This window comes from Condylura cristata, unplaced genomic scaffold (genome assembly GCF_000260355.1).
Source record: "Condylura cristata isolate star-nosed mole 26May11 unplaced genomic scaffold, ConCri1.0 scaffold00013, whole genome shotgun sequence".
Lineage (NCBI taxonomy): Eukaryota > Metazoa > Chordata > Mammalia > Eulipotyphla > Talpidae > Condylura > Condylura cristata.
In genome coordinates, this window is record NW_004567114.1 from 22,168,811 (window position 1) to 22,184,547 (window position 15,737).

General features: G+C 41.8%; 1 protein-coding gene across 1 annotated transcript in view; it reads left to right on the top strand.

Moving 5' to 3' along the window:
• Positions 1-2,740: 2,740 nt before the first annotated feature.
• The window catches only part of ZFYVE1 (zinc finger, FYVE domain containing 1), a 37,135-nt gene continuing 24,138 nt past the window's right edge, over positions 2,741-15,737 (top strand). The window contains exons 1-2 of the mRNA XM_004681720.2: positions 2,741-2,967; positions 4,225-5,132. Of these exons, the coding sequence (XP_004681777.1) occupies positions 4,650-5,132 (483 nt within the window). The 5' untranslated portion in view covers positions 2,741-2,967; positions 4,225-4,649. The remainder of the gene's footprint in view (positions 2,968-4,224; positions 5,133-15,737) is intronic.

Consider the following 15,737-nt stretch of genomic DNA (forward strand, 5'->3'; position numbering starts at 1 on the left):
GCTGCAAAAGACATGTGTTTCTTTTTTTTGGTTACTGAGTAATATTCCATTGTGTATGTGTACCACATCTTTTTAATCCAGTCTTCCATTTTTGGGCATTTGGGCTGTGAAACAATTTTTTAAGTTGCAAATATTATAGTATAGCTTTGGGAACAAAATTCTCAAACGAAATTTTATGACATTTAATGATGCTCAAGAATCTAGCTCAGGATCTGTTATCTTAATTTCCCATCTAAAACCTCTCCTTTCTTTCCCTTCCAACTAACTACCCTTTAAAACTTTGGAGTTCGGGCCCTCCCTGGTGGCGTAGAGGGATAAAGCACTGAATTGAGAAGCTAAAGCCACTTTAGCATGAGTTCTATCCCTGCCTGCGGAGATCCACATGGCGAGGCAGACCTCTCCTGACCCGCTGGCTGCTCCCCTCAGCAGTGTACTTCCTCGATCTGCCTGTTCTGCTCCCTGCTCTGTCCCTGGTGAATCCTCTCACCCTCTGCATCTCTGGCCTGTACCCAGTTCCATATGAATAAATAAATAATTAAAAAACAAAAACAAAACCAAAACTTTGGAGTTCTACAGACCACTCAATATCATCTTCTGTGCTGTGTCATAAAAAAAAAATTCTCAGCCATGTTGTGCATTTAGTCTAACCAAATTTAGTTGGCTGTTTGCCCAGTCTCGAAAATGTAATTTTCAGCAATATAACATTATCTATAATGTAATAGTAACTGGAATAAAGGTTCATTGATAGTTCAGCAAGGTTTATAAGATAATCAAGGTGAGGACTGAATCTAAGGAAGGATTCCTAAAGATTTTGTAACAGGGTGGTCCCCAGGACAAAGGGGAGGTTCCAGGTTCCCTGCCCCACCCAAGGGAGGGTGGAGCTCTGCATGGGGTTGAAGATACTGGAGAGGAGACTGAGGAAGAAGGTAGCAGGATGAGGAGTCAGAAGGAGACCTAAAGGAGGAGCACGTGTCAGACTATAAAGAAAGAACACTTGCTTTTTGAACTGTTTGAAACAGACGTGAGTGAGAGAACCATGGAGAGGTTAACGATAGCAGGTTTTACTTTGCTTTTGGTTCCCCATACTTGTCTGGTTGTTTCTGACCCTTTTCTGTGGGCCCCCATTAGAAGGTACTTTAGACTTGTGGCAGACTTTATGGCCTTGCTTTGGGCCAACCCTGTTTAGCTGGACATTTACTTGCGAGGGGATGGGTAACTTTGGGTGTTTGATTTGGAAACTATATTCTTTGTCTTTTCTGTATTGCACACTAGTTGTATTAAAATTCCTTTTCATTGCAGGTCTTAATGTCCTAGAGTATGTTTTGTCTTGTGGCAGATGGCAGAATCTTTTTAGAGCAAGCAAGCAGGTTTGGGGGTTCTGGGATGCCCCTCTTCCTGCCCTGTAATGATTTTACTTGGTAAGAACTGTTCTAATAGACAAATTTCAATTTAGCTTATATAGATGGTTATAGTGAGTCATTGACATTAAAAATGTGATTGTTTTTGATAGGGTGCTTCAGTTCTAACCTGTCCCTATCTAAAGATGTGTTGGTGCTACCTATGCACGGCATTAGAGGATTTAATCCCTCTAATGGGGGATTAAATCTGTGGCTAGTTTGCAGTGCTGCTTCCTAACCCACTGGGCCACCAGGAAGGGCCCCTAACCCTTCTCTTTTTAAAGAATGTGCTGTAGAGATGCAAAGGCTAACTACCCAGTTTTAAATCTGTATTAAACTCCTTGGTCTACAATGGGGTGTGAAAAAATAGTCTTTATCCGCATAGCTGTTTCAGACTTCAAGATCACACAACTGACTACCCTGCAGCTGACCTTGCTGTCCTCGCGACTAAAGCACTGGGGGTCCCTTTCCTAAAACATCTTTTATAGTTTTTTCTGTCCTTTGACAAGATTCCTTCACTACTACGTGGATTCGGTTTAATAAACAGCCTAATTACCATGAACCACATGGTAAACAAGTATCTTATTTTCAATGGGGGAAATCGGATCTCCAGGACTATAGTTCTTCCATGGTATAATTTGCTGTATGAACTTGACAAGTCACTTTAGTTTTGTCTTTTGGGTTTTTATCAAGATAGGATGTTAGAATTGTCAGGGAACTCAGAGATTACATAGCATGTTTTTTTCTCCACTTCATGGGGTGGCAAATGGTATATCCAAGTTGCTTTCTAGAACAAGGACCCAGTCTCTAGCATCTGAGATCAGTGCTGTTTTCATTACATCAGGTTTTCCTTCAGCGTCATTTCAAGAAGCAAGCAACAAAAGTGAAAGCACTAAACAAACAAAGTCAGATATCAGTGTAAACTAATAGCCTACACTAAGTCTAAGAGCTGTCTGAAAAATATATCCTCTCTAACTGAAAGGTGATCTAAAACTCAGAAGCTCTGAAACTATGCAAAGAAATGTCACACACACACACAGACACAGACAGACAGACAGACAGACAGACACACACACACACACACACACACACACACACACACACACACACTCAAAACAAAAACTTCAAGTCCCGAAATGCTGGATGGCTGGTGACCACTGCCTCCTGCCTCCTCTCAACAACATCCTCTTCTTTACTGGGAGTTGTAGTCATTCAAGACCGTCATTTTCCAGAATGTGGAGGAGGAAGCCTCTCTAGGGAACTACATTTCCCACAAAGCTGTGCGCCCCCTTCTCCACCCTCGCCGGCGTCGGGCTCCACCCACTCGGTTCTTCCCTCTCTGGGCTGCACCCCTCATGCCTTCCTGTTAGTCCGAGCTGGGAGAAGTTCACTCTGATCAGCTGATCCCAACTGACAACAGGAAAGGAGGAAGCCGGCGGGGCTACGGAGGAGGGGGGACGGAGATGGAGATGAGGATGGATCCACCGGTGCCCTGAGGAACAGCCCCTCTCCTCCAGCGGTTCCCCGACTGTTCCACGACGCGGCTTCGCGGCGGCCCAGCTGCCACTTGGTGGGGTCCCCGGGCCGCCGCGGGCGGGTAGGGGAGGGCACGGCCCTGCGCCTGGCGAACGATAGTCCCGGAGCTCAGACTGCCCCCGGGAGGAAGGGGGGGCTGGTGAGGCTGCGGTGGGGGTGGGGTGATATAAACAATGGATTCGTCTCCGGCCTTTACCAGCTTGGGGGGGATTTGGGGGGACCTTCTTTGTTCTTAGGCATGCTTCTGTCCCTCGGAGGTGGTGGTGTTGCCCGGGAGGGAGGGAGGGTGAGGAATCTCTGGCTGGAGGGGGGCGGCCCAAGTGGGCAGATTGTTTGGCCTGGTGGGTGGTGAGGTGTGTTCGAGGGTGGATTTTGTATTTTTCTCAGTAGTGACAAAATTTGATTTTTGTTTCCGTTTTGAGGGCTGGTTGAGTACGTCTGAGGTTAGGGTGTAAATAAGGTCTCCTAGTCACTCCCTTTTCCTTTGCCTTCCTTGTTTATCCAGAAATAAATAAGACTGATTGCTGTAGAGGGTAAGTATTGAAAGGAGGGCATTACATTTTTTTAGTGCGTTGGGGAGGGGGTCCAAGGTTAAGGTGAGTTAGGAATATATTGTAGAAGTGGAAAAAAGCCCCCTTTCCTGCGTCAGTTGTCCGTTTTCTTTTGAAATTATTTTTAAGTTAGTGTTTGAGTGGCAGTGAGAAGAATGATTTGTTTTAACTCACCGCAGGCCTGGCTCCGGGGTGGGCCATAGTGGTGGAATTCTCCTGTTGCTCCTTTTTATTTAGCAGTTACAGAAGGCACAAAAAGAAGTGTAGTGATTGTTTTTTAAACATATAATGGTGATTCTTGTTTCCAAGTTTATTTAATAGGCATCTGTCTAGAGTTGAAACAAGCCAGTTCCAAGGGTAAAAAGAGTGGCTCAGGACTTTGAGAGGCTATTGCTATTATTATTTTTTCTTTAGATTTTTCTTGCTTCTCCAAGAACTATTTGCTCAGTGATTTTGATTCTGAGTTTAATAACTGAATGAACAGAAAATTTCAATCTGGAGACTAAAGAAGTGAAGTGTCTTAAATGCTTTGGGCCTAGAGGTGGTGTTTGTTTTCAAATGTAGATATGATTTTTGAGAAGAAATTTCTAGTATTAGAATGAGCTAGTGTTAAGTTTTGCATTTAAGAATGACATTTGTCTCAGGAGTTTTGGTCTCATATTTAATCACAATATTGTTATTTTTTTAAAGGTGCACTTCTGTTTTTAGGTGAGTGAAATCCTTTTCCTTCCTTATTCTAGGTTTTCCCTGAAATATTCAGTTGAGACTGGATTATATTGAAAAGTTCCTGACCACTCTTACCAAACCTCACTGAGTCCCAACCAATGAGCCCCACCTCAATAAATCTATCAGACCTCAGATAGCCATAAAACACCCGTTCAAGTAAATTTTGACCACATTATTTGCCTGCACTTTACGGAGGGTGAAACTATTAAACCAGATCAACATTGCTGCTAATCGAGGTGTCTTGGAGGTAGAACACTAGAAACACAAACATCAGTGAGTGTGTGAACTCTAACAGGACACTGAGGTTTTTGTTTCTAAATAAGGTCTTCAGCACCTCCTGGAAGTTCTGTGTAGTCTTCAGACTAAAAGCCTTTGTCTTCAGTCTTGGGCAAAGTTCAGTGACCGTTATTTGGTAGGTGATCTCCTTACTCATCTGACTATGAGTGCCCAGACTTCCCCAGCAGAGAAGAGCCTGAACCCAGGGCTGATGTGCCAGGAAAGTTACGCTTGCAGTGGGACTGATGAAGCCGTCTTTGAGTGTGACGAGTGTTGCAGTCTGCAGTGTCTCCGCTGCGAGGAGGAGCTCCATAGGCAGGAGCGGCTGAGAAACCATGAGCGGATAAGACTCAAACCTGGCCACATTCCGTATTGTGACTCCTGCAAAGGCCCCAATGGGCACTCACCAGGGGTTAGGCAGAGGGCAGCAGTGAGGTGCCAGACCTGTAAAATCAACTTGTGCCCGGAGTGCCAGAAGCGGACTCATTCTGGGGGTAACAAGAGGAGACACCCTGTTACTGTGTATCATGTCATGAAGGCCCAGGAGTTACTGGAAGACGAGGAGATGGATGAGGAGACCAAGAGAAAGAAGATGACTGAGAAGGTTGTGAGTTTCCTCCTAGTAGATGAAAATGAAGAAATTCAGGTAAGCACTTGGCTAGTGTGGGATTCATGTGCTTGTGGAGAAGACCTGTTCTTGGGATGTAGCTTTTAAAAGGGAAGTCCAGGAGAAGCTCACATCATCCTTTTTCAAGACCGCTAAGAGCTTAGGTTGCATGGAGTCAGATTTAGTTACGTACAGGCTATGTGCTCGTGGGATGAACTGTTGATACTTCCCTGAGCCTTAGTTTGCTCATCTATAAATTGGGGACTGTCTACTTCATTGAATTGTGAGGGTGAAATAATATAGTATTTGTAGAGCCTGTTGCATAATAAATGCTCTGTTATGGTGGCTCTTCTTATTAGGGTTATTATTTGGAAAAACTGGTTTAGAGCAGTTTCTGAACTTTGGCAAGGTGTGAAATAAATGTGAGTGATGAGAGGCTGCATGTGGAGAAAAACACTGACAGTGGGTCCTTTGGGAGTGCTGGGCATGAGGTCAAAAACTGCTATCTACATTTACAGAGGTAAGTCCTTAAAAAGAAGCTTTTGATTATTATCATATCTTTCCAGATCACTTTTTATTTTCATGGGCAGGCTTCTGATCAGTAAAAGCCAGTGAAGGCATTCTGGGAAGAGGGTAGTGTGTGACAGTTAGGGACTGTTGGGGAAGGAGTAGTATATGTTTTTACTCTCTAATGAAGGAGTATAATGTCTGCATTTTCCACTGAAGTTTGCTTGAGTTCACATCTTGATGTCAACACTTTAATACACATCATTTAATAAAGTGCCTCATTTCACTTGCCCTTTATAGTAGTTGAGCAGATTCAAAGAGATCACTTATGGAAAGGACCTGTCACGGGAATCTCCATAGTGTCCACTACCAGTCTGTTGTTTTGTGGGCTTCGTGGACTTTTGTGATTCAGTACTTTTAGCAGGGATGGCTCCTCAGATTCCAGATTGGAGGAGTATCTGTGTAAGTTACTGTTTGAAAGACTTCCAGCTACCCACTAAATGCCTTTCATCTCTTTTACCTGCTTAGCTAAGCTTATGGAAATGAATTACATGATTTCAGTGCTCTCCCATTGTCAGCGAAATACTTTACCAGCATGGACCTTTCTTTATTGACCACGAGGAAGAGTGACCCAGATCCCATTCTGCCTCCCTTGTTAGAAATAATGTCTTCATTATGGATTATGCTGTAATTCAGTGGCAGTGTGGACTAAACATTTTATAAATGGAACACTTGGTTTTGGATGCTTCTTACTGGCTCTGCCAACAATTTCCTTTAATGTCAGTCTTTGGAAAGTCATACTTTGGATCGCTGTCAGTTTCATAAAAGGAGAGGAAGATTTGAGAAGAAGCAGTAACCCTCATCAATATTGTGTTGATACTAAACAAAATTTTGAGGAGAGGATGTTTTTCTTCCTTAGTATAGAATTAGGAAGATATAAGTAATAAAGAGGGCAAATCCAACCAAGATCTATTTTCTTTTCATGAGTTGTTTGTAAAGTTGTCTGTTTTTCCTCTCTTTATAAACATTGACCACTTCCCAGGATAACTGTTTAATAATTGCAATTTTTGGGTTGGGACTAATGAATCAGGGTCTTATGTGCATCTTATATCATTTTTAAGGGCATAAATACTTGTTGAATGGTTGGTGAGTCACAGTTCTACTTGAGTTTTTGTAAAGTAGCTGTCATACAGAAATGATATAGCATTTGCAATGGCCAGCATTTCCTTTGTACTTCATACCTTTGGTCTCTTTTCTTACGACAGTCTCCATTAACATTTAACTACTTGCCTTTCTAGTTTTTTTTTTTTTTTTAAATTATGTGTTTTTGTATATATCTTTATTTTCTAGTAGAGGTGGAACCCAGTACACTTGCTCTTCTGTTCTTGACTTTTCATTTAAGTATACATCTTGTAGAACTTCTTATCAACATATTTAGATGTACTTCATTATTTAAAACCTGCCCAATACTTTGTTGAATGGTTTTTCTATATTTTTAGTCTATTAGTGGATATGTTACATTAATAGAGTTACTGCAAACAAGGAAAATGAGAAGGTGTTGAAAACCTGTGAATCTGTTTAGAAATGGAATCTCTTTGTCAAGTGAAAGGAGATTTTAAGTTTAGATCGGTATTACCAGATTTCTGACTGTCATTTTCTTAGCTTCTGAAGTACTTCTGTGAGTCTCCTCTGGGTTCTAATAGCTAAAATTTAAAGAGTTCTTAGTATTAGGAATATTCTTATTTTACAATATGAGCTCATTTAATGCTGATGATAACCATATATATTAGCTTCTTATTGCTGCTGTAACAAGTTATACTTAATGGTTTTAAAACAACACAAATTTCTTTTTCAATTTGGAGATTGGAATACCTAAAATGAGTGGGTAGGGTTATATTTCTCTTGAAGACTCTAGGGAAAAACCTGTTTTCATTTTTTTTCTAGTTTCAAGAGACTTCCTGCATTTTTTGGTGCCATTATACTATTTATTTAAAGCCAGCAGTATAACATCTTCCAATCCCTCTTTCTGTCTTTCTGCTCCTGTTGTCATGTTGCTTTCTTTGGCTTTTATGCTCTTATTTCCCCTTACAATGACTCTTAGGATTACATTGGACCCACATGGATAATGCATATAGTTTCCCTACCTCAGGGACCTTAATTCAGTCACATCTTTGCCACACGAAGTGACATATTCACAGGTTCTGAGCACTAGAATGTGGATTTTTTCTTTTTAATTCAGCCTGCCACATCCTATGAAATAAGTTGTGTGTTTTTGTTTGGGCTGTTGTAACAGAATATTAGAGATTGGGTGACTTACAAACTGTTATTTCTTAACAGTTCTGGAACCTGTGAACTTCCAGATCATGGCTCTGGCAGATTACGTGTCTGATAAGGGCCTGGTTCATACATAGCTATCTTTTTGCTGTGTCCTCACATGGCAGAAGAATCATGTTGGTTTCTTTTTGGGGGGACTCTTTTTATAAGGGCAATATTTCTAGTCATTAGGACTCTGCCCTCAAGATCTAATCACTTCATAGGCTGCATCACCTTAGAGTTAATTTTAACATCAGAATTTTGAGGGGCTGCATTATATATGAGGATAGTGAAGTACCTTGCCAAGATCAAATTACATAAGTGAATGACTGTCTTGCTGTCTCTGACCAAGCCATTTAAACTTTGTTTTTTTGAAAAATTTAATACTATTATTTTAAAGGTTTACTTTTATGCATGCAAGAACTGGGGTATAAGCATAGGCCAGAGGTTTTGGGGTGAGGATTCACCAGAGACAGCATGGGGAGTAGAACGGATGGACTGACTGAAATACACTGCTGAGGGGAGCAGTGAGCGAGACAAGAGAGATCTGCCATACCATGTGGGTCACCTCCCTGGGCAGCGATCGAACTCGTGTTGCAGTGGCTGGCAATAGCTTGATAGTGTTGTATCTTTAACCCCTGTACCATCAGGAAGGCCCAAGAGATGGCTTTTTAGTGTGAAGACAAGATTGTGGTGATTGGAGGGGTGGGGTGGGCAAGAGGGAGAAAAGGGGGACTTACTTAGTAGGCTCTTAGAGAAGATGAGGTGAGAGGTGACTTAGGTTTGTTATTAACATGGAAGGATGGAAAAATATTATGAATTTGGGATGACGTCTAGATGTAAAACAAGAGTACTAATATATTGGTATGTTGGGTGCAGGGGTGAGGAATGAGAGAATTCAGTGGTGACTTCTTGGCATTTGCTTTGTGCAGGTAACAGCAGTTTAATACCCCAGATTTTACTGACTCAAATAGATAAAACTAGAAGTCAGTTTCTACAATGAAGAGGGTTAAATTGGTATCACTTGGTATTCTCCAACATAGTGGTGCTCAGCCAGGAGTGATTTTGTTCCTGCAGGGGCTAGTTGGCAATATTTGGAGACCTCCAAATATTGTTAGAAGTGGGAGTGGGAGGGATATGCTACTGGCTAAGTGGCCCGAGTGCTGCTAAATAGCTTCACAAGCATAGGGCAGTCCCCAACAGGAAGAATGACGTGATACAAAAAGTCAGTAGTGCTGAGATTGGCAAACTGCTCTAACAGATGAAGTTTTCTCTTATAGGAGGTGGGTTCCAGTGAAGTGGAAAATATATCAGGGACAAAGCATTTATGTCAGTTTTTCCTCTCTTTGGTTCTGTTTGCTTCTCAGAACTAATCTACCTGAAATCAGTTATTTTCTTTTGGCATATTTTGTAATGTCTCTACTGAATGTGTTAGATTTTCTGCAGTGTATCCATTGATTTTTTAGGCCTCAGTGGAACTGTACGTGGAAGAGCAAAGTACTTAATGAAATGATCTCCACTAACAAGTGATCTGTTATCTCTTGAAGTTAGAGATCTACTCTTTGCAAATAACTCAAAGGTTAGGAGAATAAAGTTCTAACAACTTAGCATTCTCAACAGAGGAAGAGAATAGTATTTCTGATCTATTGGATATTGTGAGATGTTCAGACAGACATCTTCTAGTCTTACCAGAATATTTACCTGTCAGGGAGAAAAAGTGAAGAAATTAAGACATTTTTCTTCATATACATATTTAAACCCCATATAAGTTTTTCTGTCACCCCCACCACCTAGTCTGTCTCCTTTCTGTGACTGCCCTGTCCAAGAGAATGCAGTAGCAAACTTGTAAGAAAGTTTCACCTTTCTGACTGACCCCTGGGAGGGATGGTAGGTGAGCCAGGGAACTTTTCAAGTCAAAGCTTCAGAGGTGAAGTCAACCCTCCAGCAAATGTTAGGGTAATGAGCAGCCCAGTGACCCACGGGTGGCCAGATGAAAAGCTTTGAAACTGTCCACTGAGGTGGGCCCTCCTTGATTCAGAAATGGGCAGTCTTTATGCCCTCTGCAGTGGGATGCCTAGGGGATCATCCCTGTTCTGCCTTCACTGAGGTTATTTCACCTCACTGAGACCGTTCCTTTAAGACCCATCATGTTGCTTGGCTGCTTTGTTTGTTTACAGTCCCAGAATAGTATGACTCAAAACACTGGGACTTGGTTTTTTTTTTTCCCTCTCCAAATTGGCTAAAAGAGACATTATTCTAGTGGGATTCAGAAATGGAAAATTGCAGAGGGTGTTTTTGTACTGTATGGGAATCCTTGACCACAAACACTCTGTGCTGGTCTGCCCCATTTCTGTGTTCCTTCCGTCTTAGATTCAACAACTTACTGGTCCCCGTTGGCCCTGTCTCCAGCTTCATGGTCCACGGTACTCACTAGAATTGATGCTTTCTGGGTCCTGTTTCAGACATGCTTGTGGAAACCCCTCAGTACTTCATTCTAGTCAATAGGTCATGAGCCAGGGTAATCAGAATCTTCTACATTGTGGAATTTCCCAGTTTTTCTCTTCAAATGGCCAGATGGTTATAACATGGGGGCTAATTTTGTCCTGTGACTGGTTAGCTCTTTGGCAATTTCTAGTCATGAATAAATTTATTGTTGATTCTAAAGTGTCATATAAAAAATATAACAAACCCCCTCATGGATCTGCTTAAGAGCTGTCTGTCAAAATAATATGCAATAATTGGGTGAGTAGCAGAGATTCCCTCCCCGCACTGATGCCCTTTACTAAAAGAAACCCAAGTAAAAGCCCCTTTTGTGGTAGTTGTATGTGTGTGTGGGGTGGGGTGGGGGGAGTGTGGGGCAGGGTGGAGGCAGGCTGGGTTTTGTGTGGAATTACTGATAAATGCAGGGTTGAGGATGACTCAGATAAGCAGAAAAATGAAAGCCACTGTATTATGTGCCTTCAGTTATGTGCCTTCCTAGTCTTCTGAGCTTCTCAGCTTTGGGCTCATTCAGTTATAGCAGGCAGCTGGCATTTAACCTGGGAGGCTATTTAGTTTAGTAGAGGGCTGTTACAAATTTGACCCTTATGTCATCAAAACCACCATGAGTCAGCTTTTCAGGGAACCTATCTTTAACTATTTCAAGTTGCCTCCAGTTTGTGGAGGTACATTTTTTTCTGGAATTGGGCAAACATTGGACTTTTTGACCCAGAGGTAATGAAACAGGTAGATTTCTCACTAAATTGACCTTGTGTGTTTTATTTAGTTTTAAATATTTTTTATTTATTTATGCATACAAGAACTGGGGTGTAGGCCTGAAGTGCAGGGGTGCAGGGGGGTGAGAAGATTCACCAGAGACAGAGTGGGGAGCTGAACAGGAGGATCCACTGAAATATACTGCGGAGGGGAGCAGTGGGCAAGACAGGAGAGGTCTGCTGTGCCATGTGAGTCAGCTCCCTGGCATGGGATTGAACTCAGGTTGGAGATAGCTTGATAGTGTTGACACTTAGCCCCTTGTGCCACCAGGGAGGCCTTGCTTTCCATGTAAATGCATCTCCTGGCTGTACAACACTTGACTTTATCCCAGAGATAGTGTAGCACAAAGGAACTTCTGATGTCTGACTTGACTTTTCTGGAAGCTGCTTTGGAAGGAGCTTCTATGAGATCATTTCTATCTGAGATTATAATTGCTAAATGTATTGAGCACATTTGATCAGTCATGGGGAAAACTAATGGGTTGGACAATGAAGAAGGGAAAGAAAACAAAAGGCATAGAAAGTTTCAGGCAAGGATTGAAAAGACCTGTGGGAAGGGAGACAGGTACTTTTGAAGGCAGGAAAGGGTGGTTGCTTCCTCGGAGGATGTTTTGTTCATTTTGCACCGATTTCAGTGGCTTTTGGCCAGCAATTAAAGGCTCTGTTTGACCAGTTTGTGTGATTAGCTTGGTGGTGACTGGTGTTCTTGGGCAGAGAACTATGTTTATCAGCAATATGTAGGCACCTGACCCCTGGCTTGACTTCACTGGATGATGATTCTGCTTTCTGTAAGCTCCTGAAAAATTTTTTTCCTTTCTGACTTGCTTTTACTTAAAACTGGATCATTGCGGTCTTTCCCATGACTTTTAATTCTAGATGTTAGAATGCTGAAAAAGAACTAGCAGAGCCTAGTTCTGGCTCTAGTCACTGACACCCCAGGTTCAAGTTAGGAGACAGCATAATCCTGAGTCCATGTACTAGCAGGCCCAATCCTTTCTGCTTGGTGACTGTCATCTCCATGGCTAAACTGATTTCCATAGTCATAATGTTTTCTTTCAAAGAGCATAGTTCACTTTACAAGTATCATTCAGCAGCAGTCTGTACCATTTATTGAGTGTTAATTGTATGCCTTATCAATTTGATTAGATTCTGAAAAATGTTTTAAAATGAAAATTCAGAGGTCAGCCGAGGAAGGGATGGCAGATGTTGTCATTCTCAGCAAAGCTCAGCTTTTTTGTGTGCTTTTCTATGAGTCGAGGATGTTTGAGGCTCCCGTAATTCTTTTGTGTACCCTTCTCTGGTCCTGCTGGCCATGGCTTTAATTTGCAGTCAGATGATCACAGGGTGCATTATTTTTTTTCATGACTTAGTCAACTGTTATTTAGACCTGGATTATCTGGCAGGGAGTCATTCTGCTTCCTTTCTTTCATCCTCTCTTCTCTCTTCCCTTCTCTCTCTGGTCTCCTCCTTCCTCTCTCCTCCTTTCTTCCCTACCACTTCCCCTTTTAATGAATTAAGAAGTTAAATCTGCCACTGCTGGGGAAAAAGAGTTCTTTTTTCCACAACTAAATATAAATTATTATAGGTTTATGTGCTGTTTTGGATTCATGACATTTCTCTTCCTTTCATTACCACAGATAGTTGAGTTTCCTACACTTGGAAAGAAGAAGGCTTGGCTCTCAAGTGCAGCCTCTATGACCACTATATTTAAAACAACTCTTAAACTCTTAAATCTTGTAGCCCTAGTTCTCTTTCTGGATTTTTCTTCACCCCACTTTTCATCACTTGACAAAAAAATATTTAAAAAAATCAACTCTACTGTGGTACAGCTTATACATAAGGTTGCAAAAACATTTTAAGTGTACAGATCTATGAATTTTGACTAATACATGTGCATTTATGTAACCACAGCCATATTCAAAATATAGAACAGTTCCATTGCCCAAAAAGGTTCCTGTGTACTTCTAGAGAGTCACTACTCAGCAGTTACCAATCTGGTCTCTATCAGTGTAGTTTTGACTTTCCTAGAGTTTCATATCAATAGAGTCACCTAGTTCTGCTATACATTGGCTTCTTATCACAATGTTTTTGAGAGGCATACATGTTCTGCCATCTCCATTCCTTCCTTCTCGTTGCTGGTAACGTGTCTTTACATAACCATACCACAGTTTGTACATGTGTACATGTATTGATGGACATTTTGTATAATATATATTGGCACGTAGTAGGTAAGTCACCTGATGCTTGTTGAATAAAATGTAGTGTGCCAATGATTGTGCCCATGACGTGATCCAGGTAGAGGTGACTGAACCCTAGCTCTGTTGTCTTCTGTCTGGCCTGGGGCCTTTATTGCTAAATGTCAGAGCCCTGCCAGTGGTGAGGCCTGCCAAATACCAGTATGCCATGCCACCCTTCAGAGCTGCTCCAGCTCCCATCTGGAAGCTCCTTGGAAGAATCCTTTAGAATTTATGTGGGTTTTGAGGAAGACGGTGTCTCCAGTTGTCCTTAAAATTCAGCTTTGCTTCAGAAAGCTTTTTATTCAGATATAAATGGAAAGCTAAAGAGGGTGAGCTGGGTGAGGCCAAAGAAATGGATCAGAGAACTAAAAATGACTCTAAAGAATTCATTTTGTGGCTCATCTCTACATGGAAACATTCTCTTCTCTGCTAGAGTGGGAGAGGAGCTCAGGCAGTATCTGTGAGGCCATCTGTCAGAAGCGCTGCTGGTAGTTAAAAGACACTGGAGGAGAATTCCTGACCTCTCAAGTAATGGAACTCTTTGGGGACACTGGAGTGGAAGAAAGTGATCTTTGCCCTTACCAAATGTGCTCAATGTGTTTGTGAAGTCAGTCTCGTGACTTCAGTGGTCTTAAGAAAACATTTGCTTGAGAAACACTTGTGTTTTTATATGAAACTGTCAACACACATGGGGAAACACAGAGATATACACTCCTTTTAGTATAGAATGAAATGAAATTTCCTGAATTTGCTGAGTTGGGAAAACAAGTTTAATAGAACTTTCTGGCAGTAGGAATTTCCTATTGGAATGGAAGTGCCTTATCATCTGGTCTTTTAAAATAGAGTGATTTGTTTGGCATAGTTTAATTAAAATCTTCTCTGAAAATTAGGCCATGGAATTTTTTTTTTAAAAGATTTATTTATTTGTACATACAGAACTGGGTACAGGCCAGAGGCTCAGGGGCGGTGAGAGGCTTCACCAGAGACAGAGAGGGGAGCAGAACAGGCAGATCTACGAAGTACACTGCTGAGGGGAGCAGCGGGCGGGTTAGGAGAGGTCTGCCACGCCATGTGGTCACCTCCGGGGCAGGCGGGAATCGAACTCATGTGGAAGTGGCTTTAGCTTCTCAATGCAGTGCTTTAACCCGCTGCGCCACTAGGGAGGGCCCCTGGAATTCTTTTTAACAAGATGAAATGACTCTGGAGTTTTGAAGGAAGCATTCCACACCTTCTCCTGCTTTTTCTTCTCCAGAGGAAAACAAGTTCTGTGCTGTCCTAATTAGGCCAGTGCCAAACACATGTCCAGATACATGTCTGTTGATTAAATGGAGGAGTATGGAGTAGTTGAGTTGTAGCTGACTTTTGGAATAGTTGCCTCAGTTCTGGTAAAGTTAAGAATTTTGTTGATTTCTTTGGGTTCTGTCTCTTTGATCTCAGCCAGAAGTGGAATAAAAGCCAAGTAAACCAGAGACTAACAGATAAAACCAATGAATAGGAACTTAACTTGAGAATAACTGCTAACTCAGGCTAGCTTTAGAATCTGAATGGAGAGGCAAAAATAATTTTGGTTGGTTCAGAGGTGTGATTTCGTTCAAACATTAGGTTACAGTTGGGGGTAACCAAGCTTCCCTTTAGCTCTTTCCATTTACTTTGGAACTAATTTTTGCCCTCAACTGTAGGGAGCTCCTTTATAAAAAATTATCAGAGTCTGTAATTGCGGTTGGTAGAAGTTAGATTCTTTTCCTCCTGAAAGACTAGATCTGAAAGGACCTCAATGCTGTGCTAGTTTCCTGTGGAGTGTGTTCTGATATCATTGGGGCTTAATTTCTGGAGTCCCCAAACTGTGCCCTGTTTAACTTCTCTCCTGTCAAGGTACTTTATTTCCCTTCCCAGGCCTCCCGAGAACCAAATCCATATGATCATTCTTTCTGGAATGGTTCTCAGAGAGCTAGGAAGGAATTTCTTGATGGAAATTGTCACCAATTTCTGTTGCCTGCTTGGGTTAGGGCTTGATTGCTAGACATTTTGCACTGCCATGAATTGCCTTGTGTTTTACGTGGAAACAATGGAGATCATTGAGCACTATTATGTTGTATTTTAGAAACTTGGTTTGGAAAGTGAAAAGCTTTGTGGAAGAGAGAGATAGAGGATGGAGCGGTACTGTCTGGTTTCTTAAAGCTTAATAGATAGTAGAGGGTCTCTTAACTAAAGAGTTAGCCAGTAACAACAATAATGCGTTGTTTTCGTGAACGGGAGAGGAAAGGAACTAACAGAAACAAGCTGCAAGCTCTTTGATTTTCATGAAAAATATAGTCCCCTCATGAGCCTGGTGT